Raw genomic sequence first — 21,998 nt, 5'->3', positions numbered from 1 at the left:
CCAATCCAAAGAAGTTTAAGCCATTCAAACTCATTGCTTCACATCATTTCATTCCATTGCTCTTTTATGAACATTAACTTATCCTCTTGCTTTTATTGGTTTAAATATTAGATGGTTTTTTATTCTGAAATAAGACTTATTTTTTTTAGAAATAACCAATACCATAAACAAAATCTACATCCAAATCCATAAACTTCAGTTAATATATAGTTAATGAGAGCACAACTTAAATATTAGAGAGTCTTTTATTTCAACAAAAAAAACTTGTTTTTTTAAAAACAACAAACACGAGGGACAAAACCTACATCCAAGTCCATACATTTCAATCCAACACAACAATCAATGAGAGCCAAATCCAATCTTGAAGTATTCACAACCTCACTAGTTTATGTTTTGACATTAGATTTCTTGTTTAAAAATAATAAGTGCAATTAATTTGATTTTCAATCAAAGATCAGCACTAATATATGATATATCAATTTTACGAAACTCCTAAAGTAAAAAAAAAAAAAACCGATACACAAACGCACACGCATGCGGGGCAAGTGATTTATCCTACAAGCTTCCCTTCATGATGTTACTCTATCCTCTAATAAAAAAATTACTTCATAATTGTTTTTCAAAATATTTTTCATTTAGAAATATATCAAAATAATATATATTTTTATTTTTTTAAAAAATTATTTGTGATATTAGTGCATCAAAAAATAAAAAAAACATTAAAATAATATTAATTTTAAACAAAAAAACAAAATTTTTTTTTTTTGAAATACTGGTTTGAACTGCATTCCCAAATGATCCAATGGATGATGGTCCTAATGCTGACACGATTTTTTGAACATGTGAGTATAGTGTTTTAAATACAACACTAGCAGACTGAATCGGGTAATCTAGTGTTGTGTTTTTCAATAACTGGGTTAAACCCACTGTGAGTGTTTAAAGCTCAAGCAGATTTTGATTTTGACTCGCATCACTTATGATTTAACTTGAAGGCTAACTTAGCGGCTCTTTCTATTATTTAGCTTTAGGCCCATGAAATGGTTTTGGGCTTTAATGGTTTTTTACGATAATAGTGTTGATGCTTAAGAGTTGAAACTTTGGTCAGTGAAAATGTCCATGGTTTAAAATGTTCAATTAAGATGATTTTGTTCTCTAAGCTTTAATTAAAAATATCAAGAGAATTTACATTCGAATTTAATCGCCTCTTAAAAATATCAATCAAGGAAATTGATTCCAGAATAACCTTATCAAGAGAATTTAAACCATGGCTACATTGAGGTATTATTGAAATAAATGTATTTTATTTATCCAGTTTTAAACATGTAATTAAGACAAACAGATAGAAAAAAAGTTTAAAAGTATTAAATCTCTCACATAAAATTTCGTAGAATTACAAAATATAAATGAACAGATACTAAATTTACTCATTTGGTAAAAATGAAAATTGATTTATATACTTATTGTTTTGCCTTGGAAAAAAAAAAAAAATTCTCCTATTGATCCAATTGTGCTTTTCAAGAATTTTTTTTTATTAATTTTTTTAGTGTTTTTGGATTGTTTTAATATATTAATATTAAAAATAAAATTTTAAAAACAAAAAAAAAACTATTTTAATATATTTTCAAATAAAAAATATTATAAAAAACAATAACTAACTAGTAAAGTGAAATTTTAAATTAAAATAATAACATAAGTAATGAACTTGCAAATTTCGAATTAAGAGGTCCTTTTTTTTATTTTTGTTTTTAAGCTTTGCTTTCTATATATAGCAATATTGCGAACTAGATCTGATCATGATATTGATGAAGATAAAAGCAAGCAAGAAAGGTTTTATTCATCACACCACACTTATAATTAAACAACGTAAATACTCAACACACATACATAGTAAAGCAAACATTACAAACTTTCGTAGGTAAAAACGTCAAACAAGCATAAAAGACAATAAGATCCCATATATATAGCACGCACGGGAAGCTCATAGCTAGCCACCCCAACTACAACTCAGTAGCTGCTAAAAGTTGATGCAGATGATGCCATGAACACAACAAAGAGAACGAGCTGAAGGGTCTTGTTTATGATGAGGCCATTTCCAGGGCTTCCTCCAGTTGCTGGAACTGCTTTAGATCCTCCTGCATTCATTCATTCTTGAAATTAAGATTACGAATTTTGGCAAAGTACAGGTCACTCAGAACGCTTCCCTTAGCCTAAGATCCTGATGTTGTTGGAAGCTGTACCTCTGCACTTTCTGAGGATGCAACTGAGTTGGTGCACTTTCTGACCATATCAAATTTGGTTCATTCTGATCTAATTGAGCTCGAGCCAGATTCAAGCTTAACATTAAGCTCAAAATATTGTTCAAGCTTTGTTCATCATTTAGTTTAGTTGGTTAATAAACCTAGCTTTTGCACAATTTTGAATTCATATTTCTGTATATAATTATATATTCAGGGATTAAAAGAAGGACTTGGACGTTAAGAATCAATTAGAACATCATTGTGGACATTCAGTCATTCATCTGATAATTAACATAATTACACAGATCACTATTTTTATTAGCGGATCAAAATGAGGGGCTCGTCTAAGTTTTGACAATCGACAAACAATTTCCATCGATTAGATGGAGAACTTGAAGAATTACCTGGCAAACCATCAGGAGAATCGGCTGGAGACATTGCAGTTCCATTAATATCTGCCAAAGCACAAAAATTAGATTATACAGTCCAAATTCTATAATAATGCATGCAATCACCGGAAGACAACTGTTTTTAAACTTACCATTGCACTTGCTAACAGGCGGGGTTTGTACTTTACAGGCACCAGGAAGTGCTAATGCAAGCGTCTCGTTGATGTTAAGACCTAATGAAGCACCACCGCCATTTAGTGCGGCGCAGAGGCATTGTGGCTGTGATAGAACAACCCTAGCCAATTGCGAGCAGCACGAAGAAGATGGAGTCGAGGAGCTTCCAGTGACATAGCTTAGGCATGGAGCCATGCTAATTAGAACATTGGTGCAACCTGATTGCGCCATGGCTTTAGCTGAAAGCATGGCCACGATAAGGACCATGACTAGACCCATGTTGATTCCTCTTGAAGCCATGTGATATGTGTTCTATAGCAAGGCTGGTTCTAGCGAGTGTGAGGAGTGGAAATTTATAGACGTGGCCAGAGAACTCTTCAGCTTGAGATAATTTGGTGAACTAAAACAGCGTCTATGAGGTCAGGTTTACAATTATTATTAGAGCATTAACCAACGTGTCGTTTCTAGATGTGAGGATTTAGGGCTTGGTTGTAGAAAGATCGCCATGCCTAGATCACACATGCTATCCTTGTGCTAAATGCATTTGCAAGGTGCTCGTTGACATGAATGTGTTTAGTGACATAAAAAGCGGCCTTGCAAACCCTAATGGACAGAAGAAAGTCTGATAACCTAACTTTCAAAAGCAATCTTATTTTGGATTTGTTCCTTTTAGAATAGATGCACTGTTTTCTACTTTCACAGGGCGTTTAAGATTAAGAGCATGTTTGATTTTATACTTTATTTTGTTATTTTTTGGTTTAAATTAATTTTTTTTGGTACTTTCAGATCATTTTTATATGTTATTTTTTAAAAATAAAATTTAAAAAATAATAAAAATTATTATTTTAATATATTTTTTTAATGAAAAACACTTTAAAAAACAACTACTAACTACTACACTTTCAAACAACCCTTTAAGATAGTGTTTAGAAACGCAGTTGAAATCATATTTTTTAAAAATTTAAATTTTATTTTGCTTAAAATTATTATTTTTTTATATTTTCAGATTATTTTGAATGTTCTTCATGTTAAAAATAATTTTTTAAAAATAAAAAATATATTTTTTAATATATTTTTAAATAAAAAATACTTTAAATTACAACTATTATTCTACTCCTATACACCTCTTAAGATGGGCACGATCAGGAGCCCGGCCCGGACTAACATGGCTTATACAATACATGCAATATCATAACTAGTTGGGACTTGGACATGTAATTGGGAGTCTATTATCATGTAGAAGTTGTGATCTCAGTGATATATCTTGATTCACGAGGATTACAAATGATCTGCCCATAAACTTCGTCTACTGAATGGATAAGGACGCACACAATCTTGGTGTAGGAAATTTTATAAAAATATTTTTTAATTAAAAATATATTAAAATGTATATTTTTTATCTTTAACATCAAGATATTAAATCCAACAAAAAAAACATTTTAGTGACCAATGAGAATACATTTAGCACGCGTGAATCAGTTCGAGTTCCATGTAATAATTTCTTGACAAATACTAATCATGGGTGAAGTAAGGATATAGGTCTGCATATACAAACACATGCATGCCCAAAAAAGTGAGATTGATGGTTGATTTTCTAAAAACGAGCAAAATCATAATTTTATTGAAAAACAAAACCCATGATTTATTTAATTGTTCTTGTTCTTGTTCTTATGCATGTAGCTGGGGCCAAATTGGTGCTGAGGGATAAGAATTTCAAATGACCTTCGGATTTTTAATTGATTAAAGTCCAAAATTTAAGCATTTGTATTTATAAAAGGGCTAAGGCTTGAGATTGTCAGAAGGGCGACTGATTGCATACATAAACCCAACCCATTTACGCCTATGAGTATCAAATATTAGCACTATGTCTTACAGCTCTCGGCCCAAATAAAGTCAGGATTTATAGAGAACTCTTCTTTAGGCAGGCGAGTTCGTGGGTCGGGGTTGGTATCATAATTGTTTAACTTACTATTATTTATAATATTTACATTAATCAACTTTGACGTGGATCCAACTCTGTTTTTTTGAACACCCTTAACCCTTCCTTTACCAAACAAACAATTTTAAGTGGTGAGAAAACTTGGATTGAAGTAGTTAAACTTGTTAATAAATTGGTAGCTTTAGACGATTCTTATTGGCTGAGATCATAACTTCTGATTTGAGTAAATGGCTAATAGTAGGTCGACAATAATTTAGAAAAAATGGATTGCAGGGGTCAAAGCAAACTTGTTCAGAATTTGTAACCTTCTTATTGGTTGAAATCAAGGCTTCTGAGTTGCAAAATAGCCACTTATAGCTCGACACTAAATTAGGGTAGGCCCATCAAATGCCCAAGTCAAAACACGACTCAACAGGTGTCAAAATCAAAATCCTTCGTCGAACAAAGTTAGTAAAGGTAGTTGAGCTTCAAAACCAACTTCAAATACGTTGTGTAATTCCCTCAATTTCCCTCACCTTCTATAAATTCCTTTCCCTCACCATTCTTTTTCTCCAACACAGAGATTTCCAAACTCTAAAATCCAATCATCTACTTCCCGTCGGTTCTGAGCACCATAATTCCCTTTACTTTTCTCCTCCGAGTACTCCCAGCTGCAAGAGCACACCGGCATGGAGCGTTTTGTGCCCGTTTCGCGTCTGATTCCGTTTCTGGCTGTAGCTCTGGCAGTCATAAGTTTGCCTGTTTATGGCCAGATCAATACTGCATGCACTTCTTCGGTGCTTGCTACCTTCACACCATGCATGAATTTTCTTACAAACAGTACCGGTGCCAATAGTACCTCACCAACAGCAGATTGTTGCGGTGCTCTTAAGAACCTCACAAGTAATGGGATGAACTGTTTCTGTCTTATTGTAACCGGCAGTGTCCCCTTCAGCATACCAATCAACAGAACTTTAGCCATTTCTCTGCCTCGTGCTTGCAACATGCCTGGTGTCCCAGTTCAATGCAAAGGTAATTAATTAAAACACCAAGGATCTTCTTCTTCTTTTTATCTGTCTATTAATTTATTGATTTCTTTTTAATTATTCAAAAGCTGAGTATTGATATATAAGTAGTAAAAATACTGATGTAAAACTTTATTGCTCTTGCAGCCACAGTTTCACCAATTCCTGCTCCAGGTATGATTTTTGAACCATCGATCGTGATCTTTTGATCCTCCTAAATGACCATTCCAACCACAGTTATGCACTTGAATAAATCTAATGCTGATTGTTATGCAATCATTAATTGGGCAGAGAGTTCTTACAAACACTTAATTTAAGATGATTTTATTTTATTTCTTTTAATTAGTTCTGGTTCAAGATAGTTAACTGTATGCTTATACTCTGATGATTGGCAGGCCCTGTCACCCTTGGGCCAACTCTCTCACCGGGAGCTTCTCCATCTGCTAGTCCTGAAGGTAATTAGACTCAGTAATCTATTGGTCATATGTCTATTGTATTTCAATGCATATATGTAATACTTAATGGTTTAAGCGTTAATACGGAAAGAGTTTTATTCCTTATGAGCAGCTCCTGTTGTTCCCGAGCCAACACCATCCACTCTCCCGCCAGTATCTGATACGACACCTCTCCTGACGCCACCATCATCTACAGGGGATACTGGGGCACCGACATCAACTACTGGGAGTCGCCCAGTTCTAACTCCACCATCAGCATCGGCGCCCCCTCATAGCCTTTCGCCATCTCTTCTACTATTTGCAGTAGGATTTGTACTCTTCAAGTACTACTAGATGTGGTCTTTTACATTTGTTGAGAGATATTCTTTTCCGAGTGTGAGCTATTGTTTTGAAGCTTGTTTGTTTGATTAAAAATCATTTTGGGTGATTATTTATTAAATAATTTGTTATTATTTGAGTATTTTGGTTTCTTTTGGAAGGTTGGTGATAAATAGTTGGTCATGATTTCGCCCGCCAACGCTTATGATTTTGCACTTCAAAGTGAATTTAAACAGACTAATAGGATATATTAATATCGAAGAAAATCTCATGGCCAGCTGATTTTTCTTGTCCTGCTAAATTACATCATAAACGATTACCAATTGCACAAAGACTACAGACTCGAATTCCAAACCAGATGGGAAAAAATAAATCAAAATTCAAGCCTTTCTATTCATCCCACAGTCATGCTTTATCCATGCCCAAGTCATAAAGATTTAGCCTTTCGGTTGGTTAAGTAAAATCTACTGATGGGTACCTTCACATTTCCATGACCCCTGACAATCTGTGTGACTGGTCCTAATTCACAAACCGATACCTTGTTACGGGCATGCTTTCAGATGTACAGCCAGGATTACCCATTTAGCTAGTTTTGGAGCAAGTAATTACTCTTTAGCGGCTCAATTAAGCATGGGAAAACGAGAGGGTGACACTGTAATAGCATCTTTCACAGAAACAGGAGCTGCTGAGTATTGTTTGCTGTTGCGTGCTTTGTGAAAACATTTATGGTTGGCAACTGAGCTCACACTTGTTGCGTTCTGTTTTTCATCACGAGAAACATAACTGTTTAAGATTACCAGAACTCATTCACTGTGTAAGATGATCATGTTAAGGAAATGAGAAGGTTGGGAGGGCAGAATGGAATGATGCGCACAGTTTACAGCTTGCAAACTACTCCTGCAGTAGCAGTGCTAGTTTTATGGACACCAAAGATCCTGTCATTTGTTTTCAGCCATGAGCTCTCAAGAACTGGTTCCCTTCTGGTTTATTTGGGGCTTGGCTTTTGTGCTTGTCGTTTTAACTCCTGCTGTCAAATGTCAAATCCAAGGTTGCTCTATTCAGGGTATTGATTTGGGGTTGTGTTTCAATCAAACTAGTAGCTCCTTGTCCATTAATAGCACCTGCTGCGAAGTGCTTAACAAAGTTACACTTATTGGATACAATTGCCTGTGCTTGCTGGCAGCCTCATACCTTCCTCCCTTGAGCACCTCAATTATATTGCCTTTGCCAAATTGCTTCATATCTGTGCCTCCTTTGACTCTCTGCCAAGGTAATGCGAGACCTCAATCCTTTCCTTTCTAAATTAGGTCACAAATAGGTTAATTACTTCCTCTTCTTGAATATATCTTCCATGTATCTTATTCTTTCCTTTCCTTTCCCCCCTCCATGTGCAGTTCCAGCTCCGAAGCCAATACTGTTTCCACCAAATATCCCTGATGTGCTTGTCTCTCCACCTCCAAGTGAGATGCAGGTTCAGTTGAACTCAACTAGAGAAGACAACTCTACAGTAGTGGCAAAACATCCACTTTCATCAACAGAACATGTTTTTCCTAAATTGATTCTGTCAAGGGAGACCGGAACATCAAATGGGAGGGGAAAAACTGATACGATTTTGCTCAAACTCTTAGCATCGTCCTTCGCTTCTTATGGTTGTATGTTATTAGCTTAATCTTCTCTTCTCAGCCTTAAACAGAATAAACAAGCATGTAAAGTTCAAAACATGCACGCCATCGCTTTACGCTCTCTAAGATTTTTGGTTAGAAAATCTTGACAGCAACGTTGGATTTTTCTGAGAATTGTTTTAATCATACCAGTCTCTCCATGGTTTCCTTCAGATCCTTTTAACCCTTGAAATCGATGACTGGTAATCCAATTACATTACACTGCTGCGATCTCCCTCATTGAATTCGAACGCATTGCTTGGTGTTGCACAAAAGGCTGGTGAAAATTCTGTCTCTTCGTTTCTTTCTCTACATATTGTTAAACCTCTGCACACAAAGAAAGCAGACGCTAGATTTTGAGATAGGCTCGCCTGGCAGATTAAAGAAGAACAAAAAGCTCCCTTGAGAGTTCAGGAACTGTTTAGTCGATGAACAAGCATTCTTCTTCTATAGCAACTGCAGCCCATTGTTAATTATAATAACCGATCTAAAACTCGGGTTACGTGTTTATTATGTCAACATGTAGATTAGCAGATGAATCTATTTTTTTTTATCAAAACAAAGTTATTTTAATAAAAAAAGAAAGAAAAGAAAACTAGTTTAAAATAAAACTCCACCCATCATTCAACAACTTTCTTCATGTGTTGACACCCGTCCATTTCAATTAGCGTTCACTAAAATATACCTATACTAGTATACCCATAAAAAATAAAAGTTAAAAAAACTAATTGACTTTTATTATTATTATTATTATTTCAACCTTTTATTTATTAAATTAAAGGGGGGAAAGGTGAAACTGAACCTGTTCATGTAAACCCCATAAACCATCAGATGCTAACACCACAAACTGTGCATCAGGCCTCTCCTCTTCCTCAAAATATAGACCACTCAGTGAACTGCTAAGGATTCAGGGTTTTTTTTTTTTTAAATACAAATACAGAGAAATTGATGGTCCCTCCACTAGAAAAAAAAAAAACGCTGTCGTTCAGAAAAAAGTACACTGATTACAAGGGCATTTCCGTAAACTCTTGGGAAAGAAAAAACGAAAATCCCCATTCCCGCCATTCAAACTCACTTCCTTTATAAAGGAAACGCCCATAACTGATTAGTAACGAACAAAAACTCACACTCTCTAAAACGTGACTTACATGACGATCATCATTTTCCCAGCCGTTTTAATCTCCATGCTCCTCCTCCTCACCGCTGCTGTACCATCGCCAGCGTCACCACCTGGCTGCAGCGATGAACTGGTGGCCTTCTCTCCGTGCCTCGGCTACGTCTCGGCACCGCCAAACAGAGTCACAGACACGGCGACTTCTCGGTGCTGCGATGCCTTCTCCAAGGCATTCGATTCCAGTGACGGTAACTGCTTCTGTTACCTAATCAAGCAGCCTCTAATCTTCGGATTCCCATTGGATGAATCCAGAGTGATTGCTTTGCCTTCTGCTTGCTCTCTATCAAGTCCTGTATCTTTGGACTCGCTCTGCTCAGGTTCAGATAATTAATCCGAATCTTTCAGTTAATTTATCCGTTACTACTATTAGATCTTTCTCTTCTTTTTTTTCTTCTTACATTTGTTTGTTGTTTTGTGAATAATTTGGGAAAATTTAAGACTTAATTAGATACACAGTCATGTAGATATATATTTCTGTTAACGGATTAGGCGCAAGTTAGCATTTCTGTGGATGGAGGAAAATAATATGCTGAGGTCAAGTCCAGGGAAATTAAATTCTTTTGATACATAAGTTGCATATGCTTTAATTACTCTTTACTACAAACTGCAAAGTGAATAAATTTAAGGGATTAATTAAACTGCATAGCAAGTACTTTTGGTGCTGATCATTGAGGCTGGATTGAATTCTTGATTTTTAGTATGTGATTTCATGATATAAATTGACAGCAAGTTTTCATTACCCACTATTATAAATAAATACAACTATAATTCACTAGCAGTTAGTTATTTGCATTCTTTGTGTTTCAGGGTCACCAGCACTGCCCCCTCTCCGAGGCTCGACAGCTTCAATGCCTGGTAATCAAGCTTAATCATTTCTTCTTCATTGACATTTTATAGAATCAATGGGTTATTTGTGTTAAAAAAAAAAACATCTCAATTCTAATTTTTGTTAGAAATATGCAAAAAGATAAAAGAAGTTTCTGTCGCAATTTTGTAGGTCCTGATGATCTTCATCAATTAGCACCAAGTTTGCCGCCAGAATCTGTTGACGGATCACCCGCAAGCCCAGTTTCACCTCTAGCACCAGCATCGCATTCATCAGCAGAGATACACAACAGCAACGGCTGGTTTCTACCTGGAGTCCTAACTTCCATTGTAATCTTCAATCTGTATTGTTGCAATCATCGTATGCTTACCACTTGATTGGCATTTGAACTGTTGCTGTAAAAAGTATGTCAGTGGAAATTGGATGTTCACAGGAAATTTTGAATTTTGAGATGGCAACCGTTGTTATTATTACTATTTTTTTTTCTTTCCTTTTTGGCAAGAGGTAAAGCATTCTTTGAGACCTACAGCAACGTCTCATGAATCTCACCATTTCTCTTTGAAATTTTCAAAATTATATAATGTAGAAGTAAACTTTCTGCAAATACAATTGATCAAATTTCATGCAGCGAGTCAAGGGGGATCCTAAATCATACAATTTGAGCTGGACTTCTTCACTCTTGATTCATCATATGTTTTCTAACACAAGGACAGCAAAAGAGCGCCACATGCAGGACTAAAATCCAAGCCAAAAAATCAAATACCCGGGAGTGCGTTTGATTAGTTTATCGGGACAAAAAAAAGAAAAAAGATAATTGAGATAGAAAATACAAGATAAAATAAAAAATGAAAATAAAATTTTATTTGATATTGATAGACAGGATAAAATGATTTGTAGTATGTTTGGTTGATTGTAAAGAAGACATAATAAAATATTAAAAAATATATTTTACTCTCAATCTATATTATTATCAAATTTATATATTTAAAAGAACAATTAGATATTAATTTTTTTACTTTTAATTTATATTGAGAATTAAATTTAATGGTAGTACAATAATTATTTTTGTCCACACACATCTTTGTTGGTGATTTGATAATAAATTAAAACAACTTTATAATATTGTATAATTTAATTTATTTATATGCTTTGCTTATTCTTAAAGTGTGATTAGGGAGGGTGAATTATTTTACCTAATTGCATTATATTGTATATCCATAAATTATATTGGGTTAGCTACCTGATTGCATTTCTTCACATGAGAGGGGGAGGTTGCTCTATCATCATCATGTTGACCAGAGAATGTGGTTGTTGGATGAATTTTCCAATAATAATCATTTTTATAGAGAAAATGCTGTCCACCTCTTGGCATGTGATCATATGTATTATTCGATCAATTTGTTTTAGCTCGGAGATTTTATCACCGAAATAAGGTGTATTGAGCTTTTGAGCTCAAGGTCTACAACCTCATTCAGGGCAAATGGTTTTTTGCTCCAGCGATTCCCCTGCTGCATCACATTTGTGATGTAGTTTGGGAAGATGGCCCTCTGCAAATTATATGCATTTATTTTGCTTGAGAAAACAATGTTTAGATGTTACTTGCCTTCTATTTTTTTCATTTTTCACGCTTGAGAATTAACGATGAGAGTAATCAATGGAGTCTCCTCATTTTTCCATTTATAATTATTTTATCCATGCAGGACGTTTGCCTGCAATCCCAGTTGCAGTGACGGCTGCTGGTCTAGAACTTGAAGATATTGATCTTTTTGAGATGAATCAGGTAACAGGAAAATGAATACTTTACAGTTATTCTCAGAATCAAACACTGCTTTGGGGTCTAAATAAATTTTGTTGTTCCTCGTCCAGGCATTTGCTTCCCAGTCTGTAAATTGCCATAAGAAGCTGGAGCTTGATCCGCAAAAGATCAATGTCATTGGGGGTGCAATGGCCAATGGACATCCTCCAAGTGCCATAGGTAATTTCCTGTAAAAACATTATGATTAAAGAAAGATAATAAGAAAAAAATATACCTAATCGTTGATTGAAAAGAGAAGAAGATGGTTGTTACTTTCGAACAATTTTGGTCTCTAAATATAGTTTTCATTTATTTTAATCCCAAATATTAAATTAGGTTAATATACCAGGTGTATTCTCTCACATATTATTTTAAAAAAATTGCTACGTGCATTCATATTTTCTTTTATATAACTTTTTTCCTAGTTTGTGGATGAAAATGCCCGTCACACCATCAATTTTATTTTTTCAAAAATTTAACAAGACTGAACAGAATATATAAAAAACAAATAATTTAATAAAAATTAAAATAACTTTTTTTAAAAAAAAAAACTAGAAGTTTTCATTTTGCTTATTAAATTTGTTAATATTTTATTTTTAATGAAAGAAAATGAAGATTTTGTGTGAATTATACATTTTTCAATCAATATATATATATATGCTCATATATAGAAGTTTATAAGTTCTCAATTTTTGAGGATTAAAAAAAAAAAAAAATTAGAGTTTGCTCTACATGACGTGCACTTCATAATGGTAGTGAAAAGAATAATTAGTTCACTCATGGAAAATTAGGTTAGGGATAAGGTTTTTATCCGTCATAAAGAGGGGAAGATTCCATCTTTGAAGCTCCGATAGAGAATTCCGGTGAGTCTCTGCAAAACCCTTGGATTTGGAGAGAGAGAGAGATATCGATTTTGGCCTGGAAGCAAAATAAGCGGGGAGAGGAGAGAACTGTCGGGTTTTAATTCCTTTTCCTTCTAAAATGGCCAACGAAATTTTCCATCGCTTTTTTCCATAATAATAGCAGCGTTGTTTTATTTATCAAATTCAAAGATTAACAAGCCCAATACAATAGTGAAAGATATTCTCCATTAAAGCATCAATTGTGCAACAAAGTCTCTGAAATTTTTTGAAGATCCCCCTTCATAGGCATTGTTGTGAGCCAGTTCCTTCAACTTGAGAGCATTTGCTTTGATTCCTTCATCAGACAGCAATTCGTCCACCTTCCTCTTGATTTCATGCCTCGTGACCATCCTATCCTCGTCAGGGTTTATTTCCAAGCCAACCTTCCAACCATAACATACACAACTCTTGTTCCAAAACTGATCTCCAAAGTACGGCCAACATAGCATCGGAATCCCCATGTTTATGCTCTCCATAGTTGAGTTCCAACCACAATGAGTCATGTAACAGGCAATGGAAGGGTGAGCCAACACCTTTTCTTGCGGTGCCCAGTTGACTATCTTTCCAAGATTTTTTACTCTATCTTGGAAACCATCGGGATATTCAATAGAAATCCCATCGATGAAGTCTGAACGAACAGCCCATAGAAATGGTTTTCCGATGAGTTCAAGGCCAAATGCTAGCTCATGAAATTGCTGTTGACTGAACTTTGATGTGCTACCAAAGGCGACATAAATGACCGATCCGGGAGACTGTCCGTCAAGCCAAGGTAAGCAAGTCAGGTCCCCTGACCGAAAGTTTCCAGTAGATTTCCCATCATGGGCAGGCAATGGACCAACAGAGATTATGTTCGGAAGCAAGGCATTTGCTGAAGGGTCAAGCTCGTCGAACCAGTTACATAGAACCCAGTTGGGAACCTTCAGAATTTGATTAACAAGAAGAAGGTACTGAAACACATCCTTTTGGTTGAAGTTGGACTTGTTTCCTGGTCTCTTCCAAATAAGATCAGCACTATCCATGGCTGGTAAATTTGGTGAAAGCTGTATATTCTCATTCTTCTCCACAGTACCTGCAAATTTTTAGTTTTTCAATTAGAATTGTTATATGAAATATTCTAGCTCTAACCCTTCTTTAATTACTTGTTCTCCATCCAAGTCCCAACAAGTCATTTACATCATTTGTGGTTCATAGACTTACCATCATCAGCATCTATAATGCCAGCCTCAATAAGCTTTGGAATGTGAAGTATCAGTGCCAGTACTCCTGGTGCTGAAGGGAAAAAGATGGCATGTTTTAGCCCCATCTTCTCTGCAATCTCTATAGGATCCCGACTTAGAACCACGTCAACTATGAGACAAGTAATCTGGCCAATGCCAATTAGCTCATCTTCATTGCTCTTCCTAATCAAGTTCTCCAGGTGACCAGGAATGACGTGTAAGAAGCTCTGGACTAGTCGATTATCATCTTTGTGGTCATCTTCTAGTGCTAATCCATCAGGAACAGAAATAATCCTCATATGTTCCTCCTCCTCGTCAACCTTCTCTATTTGCGAACGTATGGACTCTGTAGTTAAGAATGTGACCTTGCTTCCATGTCTAACAAGCTGGTGTCCTAGTTTCATAAATGGTGCAACGTGTCCTTGAAGAGGTAATGGCAACAGTAGAACATGGGCGCTGGCTTGATGAGGACTAGTGGAAATGGAGGTGTGTTCCATGGTGTATATTTCACTCTTTATTCAGTCTGGTCTTGTGATCAAGAAGTTGTTTATATAGGCACTTTAACCTTGTTTTCAAAAATGGAGGTCACTGGGAATACAAATACAAGAAAATTTAGTCGAGCTTACGTGTGCGCATGGGATGCTAACTATAAGGAAGTCCGAGAAGCTCATTGGTTAGAAGTTCTCACTGTGTTTCAGTGAATGGATAGACTACAACTCTTCTAATCATTCAAGCGTCATGACATTTATTGTTGCACCATGCAAATTTTGTGATCAAGAGACTGCTACGACACTCAATTTCGCTTCCAAGTAACCCGGAATCTTGTTGATACATATAACCGTGCCGGGTTTATAAAAAAATATAAATAAAAATTAGTTAATTTAATGGGTTCACCTGTTGATTTTATTGTAAAATATTAACTTATTTTTTAAATTAAAATAATACTATTTTAATTTATAAAAAAAATTAAAATTAACTGATAACTTAAAATCTGATAACCTGAAACTAAATTAACTATCAGACGGATTTAAAAACACAGGAAAAGCATTCATGTTGGGGCTCTATAACATCTATTTCAGGAACATTATTTGTCTAAGTCCAATTTTTACTAATCCTCTAAATTGCTTTGATGATGTACAATTGGCAGAACCAAAAAACAATTAAATGATTTTGTGATAAGTTTTAATTTTTTGGAATGATACGGCATGTCTTCCAAATCATTGTTGATTCATTTTTTTTGGGGTAAGAGAAAAAAAAGCTCAAAGTCCAAAAAACAAACAAAAAAAAAAGCCTATGACCAAACCAGTTTAAGAAAAAAGAAAAATTGATTGGTAATTACAACGTCCGCAAATAATGTTTTAATAACCATTATAATTTTACGTTTTGGAAAAGGTACTTCACGGGTTCCCGCTATCCGTGCTATATATATTTTATATATAAATATATTAGGTATTTAAGATTTCTTTTTAAAGAATTTGGATGATAGTCCCGATAAACTACCATGAAAAATATTAATAAGATCAATTTATTTAACCCGAGTTAAAATCCACGTCAATCAATTTAATTTGAAATTTGAGATTTGCTGTAGGTTGACTCACATGCTAGTTTGAAAATCATATATAAATAACTTTTAAAATCTATGAAATGGATTATTAGAACTAAAACATCATCTATAAAATAATAAAGTTCCAACTTCTCAACAAATTAAATATTAAAGAATAAAATTAAAAAAAAATTCAATATCACAAAAAAAATCTAAAATAAAAATAGCAATCTCGAACCAGCATTTTGACTCATATTCTGGTGCTCAGCTGAGTCGAGTTCCAACAAAAAAAAAAAAGGAGAGTTGACTTAGTATGATCTGGTCAAAAAATGAGGTTGACCAACTACCCAATAAGCTAAAAAGAAAACCTATTCAAAACTCTTTTTGATCCATTTTTTTTTTAAATGTTTCTTTTAAAAATAATATTTTTTTTATATGTTTTCTTTTTTAATGTGTTGACACCGTTAAATAACTTGACTCAGGATCAACTTGGTCAACTAATTTGACTTATGACTCGGAACTTGACCCGAATTGAGTTTAAGCTTACGTCATAGATAACATTTAAAACTTGTTACATGGGTCACTACCATGAAAACACTATATATGAGAAAATCAAGAAGTCTAATCCACAATAAATTAAATGTTAAAGAATAAAATTAAGACAAAACAAATCAATTTTATGAAATGATTTAAAATTAAAAAAACAATTAAAAAATAAGGATAAAATAAAAAACAAAACAAATTAAAAGAGAGAAGAACAATTCTTGATTGGAGGGTTAAATTGAAAACAAAAAAAATTAACAAAATGATTAAAAAAAATCAAAAGTATGAGGGAAAAATTAGAAAAAAAAAAATAAACACAACAAACTTGGATTGAAGGATAAAATTGAAAACCACCAAAACTTTAACAAAAAGACCAAGGAGAAAATTAGAAATTAAAAGAAGAAGACCTAAATTGAAAAATATTATACATGCCAAATTAGAACTGAGGACTAAATTAAAATTAAAAAAAAATCATAAAATCAAGAAAAAAAATTAGAAATCAAAGCAATAAAGGACATAACTGAAAAAAATTAAAATACCCCATATTGGAATTGAAGGACTGAAATGAAAAAAAAAACTTCTATCAAAGGATCAAAAAATAAAAAAAAAAAAAATAATGGCTGAAATTAAAATACAAACAAAAAGAGGACAAACATGTGCATTTATTGGGGAGGAGGGAGAAAAAAAAAAACAAGAAAAAAAGTTAATTAGGCAACAAATCCACTACACCGACGACAACACGCTTACACCAAATGGAGAACATGGCAGCATTTCCAATAACATAGAAGAAAAAGTTTGTTCAATCACCAAGAAGCTTTCTATACACCGCTTAAAAAAACACGACACCTTCCACGCTGAAATATGATAAGCACACATCAACTTCATTAATTAAAAAATTAATATTTCAAGGGGGAAAAAAACCGAATTACCCTCCATTTATCCTAGATTTACCATAAAATATATTTGAAAAGACCAAAAACCTCAATAAGCTCATGATCAATTTCTCTTGCATCTTCGTTGCAAGGACAAAGTTAAAGTTAACTTCTTTATTGTTCTAATATATAAAAAAAAAGTATAGAATAAGTTTCAAATTTTTATTGGTCAGTTTTGCTAACCATTTCGAAAATTTTTATGAAATCAAAAGTAATTAAATCATTTTATTGTTTAAAAATTATAGAAAAAACACACCCGTATAATCTTCTGCATAAAAAAATCAAAATACCCCAAACCAAGGCTAATTATTATTATTATTTTTTTAGAAAAGACAGGCGTCATTTTAATAACAATGCTCTTGGCAATTTGCATAACCATGAAAAGAAATTGCATGCGAGTCATTTGAAGAAATAAGTAAATAAATTCAGGTATATAGGCAGATAAAAATCTAGTACAATGGCACTACGAGAATCAGAGATTCCAGTTCCAAAGAGCTTTTCTAGCCAATAGAGACTTGAGAAGACCTGGTTCTTCAGAAGTCCATGACATTCCAAATTGCAACTCTGGAACGTCAGCACATATAACCCCATAAATAAGTACCGTAATAGCATTTGGAACAAGTTTTACGCAATCAGATACAAGTCACAAAACATTCATTGTCGGCCCTTTTAAACATCAAAAAGAAAATGAAAAAGGAAAAAATAACTGCAAGTTAAACTCCCAAAGCCTCAGGTTGGGCTGTTGGGGTGTCCTTGACAGATTCACGCCAGGCATACTCCCTTGCTCCATCCCTATCAACAATCTTGATCACAAAGTTTGGCGGTGCCATAACCAACCTGGATTGAATCTCCGCTATACATTTATCGACCAATTCAACTGCTTCTTCCACTGACATGCCACTGTGGTAGTGTCTGTCCATCATGGAGAGACAAAAATAAGACCCGTAACCAAATGCTCCCCTGTCAACCTTGTGAAGGGTAGCGATGTAGTCAATGTAGTATAGAGAGGGACCTGTCTCTTTGTCATAGCCAGCCAGCAGGATGTTTACCATGTAAGGGTTCTGAAAGACCGAAAATTAGAATCAGTCTTGAGTGACCAAAGAGAGCATTTGGTTATAAGAACCCAGATAAGTATCTTGCATGACCACAAATCATGGATACCAAAACACAGCATGTGCTCTCTACCAAGAGTGTCTATTTGCAAGATTTCAAAACATAACAACAATGAAATGCACAAAATAATTCTACTTCAACCTGGATTGAATTATGAAATACTTGAAACCTATGTTCAGTTGAAAAGCTCTCCAGAAATCCACTAAGACACAGATTATAGAAAATTAAGGCAATTTACAATCATGAATGTGCATTATAAAACTAACACAGGCCATAAATGAACAAGTTCCCCTGTATATATTTTATCTGGTTGCCTCATTGCTCAGGAAGAAATTCATTTCTTAAGTATCAAACCAGAGGCCACCACAAACTAAACTTTATTGGTATGTCCTTTGACAATGGGAAATTAAAAACCGGTACCATGGAGGATAATCCCTTTTATGGAGGCAAGGGAGATTTTTCAACAGGAGACAACTTAAAAAACCCACAAAAATTATGAACTAAATTCTCAATTCTAAAAAATACAACCAGAAAACTCACTCTTGCACACTAGACAGCTATCTCACTGATCACAAATTTCAGCATTCTTTGGCACAACAGTCACACATAACTGAATGAAATACCTTCTTTTAGATACCAAGGGCACAAAAAAAATAAGTTTTAGCTTAATGGAGTTCCCAAATCCAAATAGACATTCATAAACCATGCTTTAGTTTACAGACGCGGTGCTTAAGATTTTTGTTAGTTAACTAATACCCGAGTGCTTCTACATTTTTTTATGTTTGTTTGGGGGTGGGGGAGGAACTAACATCTCAGCATTTAATAGCTTGTAATCTTAGTTGCTTACAATTACATGGATGACTTGTGGAACTCAGGTGCCTTAAGGAAGCTCTTCTGTATAAGGATGTGGTTTGTTCTTTTTTGTTTTTTGTTTTTATTATTATTATTACTATTAAGGGGGCAGAGGTTTTCAGATCATATTTTTACTCCCATCTGAACGCCCCAAATAAGGAAGAAAGGATCATAACGCAACACATACTTTCTTATCCTTCTCTCTTTCCACTTTTTTGTTCTTCAAGAGCATTCTTTGCCCTCCAATGTTGACGGATTATCAAACTTCATGTCTAAAACTCTATCCCTCCACAGATCATTTCCTTCTTTTTTTCCTTTAATCACCCTAGACCCGTATTTCTATGCTCTAAATGACCCCACCTAGCAAAACAGCCCCTACCTCTCAATCTCATAGGTTTTTCTATATCATTCCTTCTCGATCATTATATATCAAGTGGTCAAATTTCCTGATACTGTGATTTATAACAGAAATTTAAACGATAAAGGTGATAGTTCACACTCTTATTGCTCAAATCCGAAGTTTTAAAATGAGTGAACATGCAATACAGGGTAAAAAAAAAAATCAAACCAGAAAACCATCGTGGGAATGTAATCTCCACTAACACCAAAGCAGCCATTAATCAAACAAATCAAAGAAAAATCTACATTACCAAAATTAGGTAATCAAATTCACTTAGGTTTGATTAGTAACCAGAACGAATGGTAAAAACCACTCAAACCCATTCACTGAACATAGTTTTTTTTTAAAAAACCCTAAAACCCCAAATCTGAAATCAAATTAAAAAATAATTACCTTTCTCAAAGCAGTAGCGAGCTCTCCACGAGTAAAGTTAGCAGCAGCTGCAGTGGTCAAAGGAATCCCATTACGAAACTGATACAAAGCCACGTTCTTCTGTATATACTCCGTGAATTGAACTCTGAGAAAACAAAACCCAGAAAACAAATTAGCCAAAAAAAAAAGAATAATCATTTATTAACAAGCTAATATTTTGTAATGGGCAAGTAACAAACCGGTCGCCTGACTCGCCGCTAGCAGCAACGAGCTTGTGAGAGTCAAGTTTCATAATCTTGTCCTCGTTAGTTTTATGAACCAAGATGCTGTTAACGGCAGATGTGTCTGATGCTACGATCACAAAACCGTCACCTACTAGTCCAAATACGCACTCCATTTTTATTTTATTTTTGTCTTTCTTGATCTGGTTTTGATTTGTTTCGGGGAGGAAGCGAGGGATATATTTTTATCAAGGCCAAGGAGCCTGCTTGTTCAGCAAGAAGGCTAAAGCCAAATTCGGACTTAGAGGAAGCAGGGTAGTTTGGTCATGTCACATGTTCTAGCAGTGGTGGGCTTTCTAGGCGTGGCAGTTGCTGAGTTTAAATATTTTTTATACTGTATTTGCTTAGGCTGGGCCCCTGTGTTTGTTTAGGTTTGGTGCCCTTTAAGAGAGTGGGCCTTGGGCCTTTCTTTTCCAGTGAAAGGTGTGTTTGAAAAGGAAAAGTAACAATTATTTGAGCCATTGGAAGAAACTTTTTTAGTGATACAAATGAACCTGGTTATGATACGCTTAACTTTGATTTATTGCGGTGTAATTTTTTTTTTTTTAAAAATATATTAAAATAATTTTTTATTTTTAATATTATTATATTAAATGATCTAAAACATATAAAAAATAATTTAAAAACATTAAAAAATAATCTTGCCGCATAAAAAACACTACTTTTAATTTTAATAATTTTAAATTTCACTCGTTTTTTTTTAAGGTTTAAGTTTATTATTTAAAAAAATATATTTGATTCATATATGGCTTAAACTCATTTCAAACTCAATTATTTTAAGTTGTGTGATAAACTTAAAAACAAGCTAAACTTAAAATTTTACGTTATTTGTTATATCATATACTTATAAAGTGTAACGAGAGGAAAAAAGTGAACATAAAACGATTTTATTTTTCATCATTATAAGTTTCATAATATATGTTTCAATTCTAAATAAACAAATAACTATCCAATAGTGTCAATTAAAAAACAAATACTCAAATTCATATTTTAGGGCTAATAAACCTCATGTGATAAAAGTTTTTGCCCACAAGCCTATTACCTAAGTCGCTAATTAGCCTTGACGAGCTAAACTTAATTAAATTCAAATTTAGCTTGTTTATAGAGGGAGCCTTAAAAATATATTTGTAAAAAAGAAAGAAAGTATATCATTCCAATTATTAATAACAAAAAAAAAAACCTAAAACTAAGAGGTTCTTATTGTTCAAAATAAACAGTGTCCTCTCATGAAAACAACAATGAAGCTACAAATAATATAATAAAATGATGTAATTTTAGTTAATCAAATATTTTATCCCTATGATTTGACATTATTGTTTCGATCCGGAAGAAACTTACACAAAGTTTCAATATAATAAAATATTCCTAGGTCGGGTACCATAGCTCGCTCGTGTGGGTCTTGCATGTGCTAACTTGTTCTCTCTTTTTTGTTTTTTTATTTTATTTACTCGTTTTAATTTTAAAAATAATAATAATGAATATTAATTTATCATTTTTATATATTTGAATAAAAAATTAAAATTTCATGTTATAATCATTTATTTCTTTTCTAAAACAATATATAAAAAAATGATCTTTTGAATTGAAATTTTTGACGTTGTAAAATACCTTGAGAAGAGGAGCTAGTTTTCGCCAAACATCAAGATCCACAGATCCAACTCCAAAAATAGAGATCATCACGCAAGAATCGTCGGACGTCTCCGTCTTCGGAGGTTCACCACCCGCTCTATCCACTTGAAGCCTCTATAAATTAAAACTGATTGCGTTCCCTCTTTTCACATCAAGGGAGTAAATAAACAAACATCAGCAGTGCAAACTAAGAAGATCTTGGAAAATGGCATACAAAGTTGCTGCACTGTTGGTCTTGTGCC

At 34.0% G+C, this 21,998-nt stretch overlaps 5 protein-coding genes across 5 annotated transcripts; 2 read left to right on the top strand and 3 right to left on the bottom strand.

Annotated features, from left to right (window-relative positions):
- Positions 1-1,868: 1,868 nt before the first annotated feature.
- On the bottom strand, positions 1,869-3,321 carry LOC118061594 (non-specific lipid transfer protein GPI-anchored 5). Its single transcript, XM_035075088.2, has 3 exons — positions 2,779-3,321; positions 2,642-2,692; positions 1,869-2,132 (listed from the first exon to the last, which is right to left on the bottom strand). The coding sequence occupies exons 1-3, from the start codon at positions 3,098-3,100 to the stop codon at positions 2,005-2,007; spliced, it is 501 nt and encodes a 166-aa protein (XP_034930979.1). The 5' UTR covers positions 3,101-3,321; the 3' UTR covers positions 1,869-2,004.
- A 1,956-nt stretch (positions 3,322-5,277) lies between these two features.
- LOC118061592 (non-specific lipid transfer protein GPI-anchored 20) lies at positions 5,278-6,658 on the top strand. The gene is made up of 4 exons (XM_035075086.2): positions 5,278-5,750; positions 5,891-5,917; positions 6,139-6,198; positions 6,311-6,658. The coding sequence occupies exons 1-4, from the start codon at positions 5,408-5,410 to the stop codon at positions 6,529-6,531; spliced, it is 651 nt and encodes a 216-aa protein (XP_034930977.1). The 5' UTR covers positions 5,278-5,407; the 3' UTR covers positions 6,532-6,658.
- Positions 6,659-9,096: 2,438 nt separating this feature from the next.
- On the top strand, positions 9,097-10,628 carry LOC118061595 (non-specific lipid transfer protein GPI-anchored 25). Its single transcript, XM_035075089.2, has 3 exons — positions 9,097-9,668; positions 10,159-10,206; positions 10,349-10,628. The coding sequence occupies exons 1-3, from the start codon at positions 9,326-9,328 to the stop codon at positions 10,552-10,554; spliced, it is 597 nt and encodes a 198-aa protein (XP_034930980.1). The 5' UTR covers positions 9,097-9,325; the 3' UTR covers positions 10,555-10,628.
- A 2,200-nt stretch (positions 10,629-12,828) lies between these two features.
- Positions 12,829-14,588, bottom strand: LOC118061618 (UDP-glycosyltransferase 83A1). Its single transcript, XM_035075117.1, has 2 exons — positions 14,072-14,588; positions 12,829-13,943 (listed from the first exon to the last, which is right to left on the bottom strand). Exons 1-2 carry the CDS (start codon positions 14,586-14,588, stop codon positions 13,063-13,065), a joined length of 1,398 nt encoding a protein of 465 aa, XP_034931008.1. The 3' UTR covers positions 12,829-13,062.
- A 2,923-nt stretch (positions 14,589-17,511) lies between these two features.
- Positions 17,512-20,336, bottom strand: LOC118061597 (proteasome subunit beta type-2-A). Its single transcript, XM_035075090.2, has 3 exons — positions 20,086-20,336; positions 19,868-19,991; positions 17,512-18,170 (listed from the first exon to the last, which is right to left on the bottom strand). The coding sequence occupies exons 1-3, from the start codon at positions 20,241-20,243 to the stop codon at positions 17,823-17,825; spliced, it is 630 nt and encodes a 209-aa protein (XP_034930981.1). The 5' UTR covers positions 20,244-20,336; the 3' UTR covers positions 17,512-17,822.
- Positions 20,337-21,998: the final 1,662 nt, after the last annotated feature.

This window comes from Populus alba, chromosome 10, assembly GCF_005239225.2.
Source record: "Populus alba chromosome 10, ASM523922v2, whole genome shotgun sequence".
NCBI lineage: Eukaryota > Viridiplantae > Streptophyta > Magnoliopsida > Malpighiales > Salicaceae > Populus > Populus alba.
The sequence above is the reverse complement of the archived record's forward strand: the minus strand, read 5'-3'. Positions and strand labels throughout refer to the sequence as shown.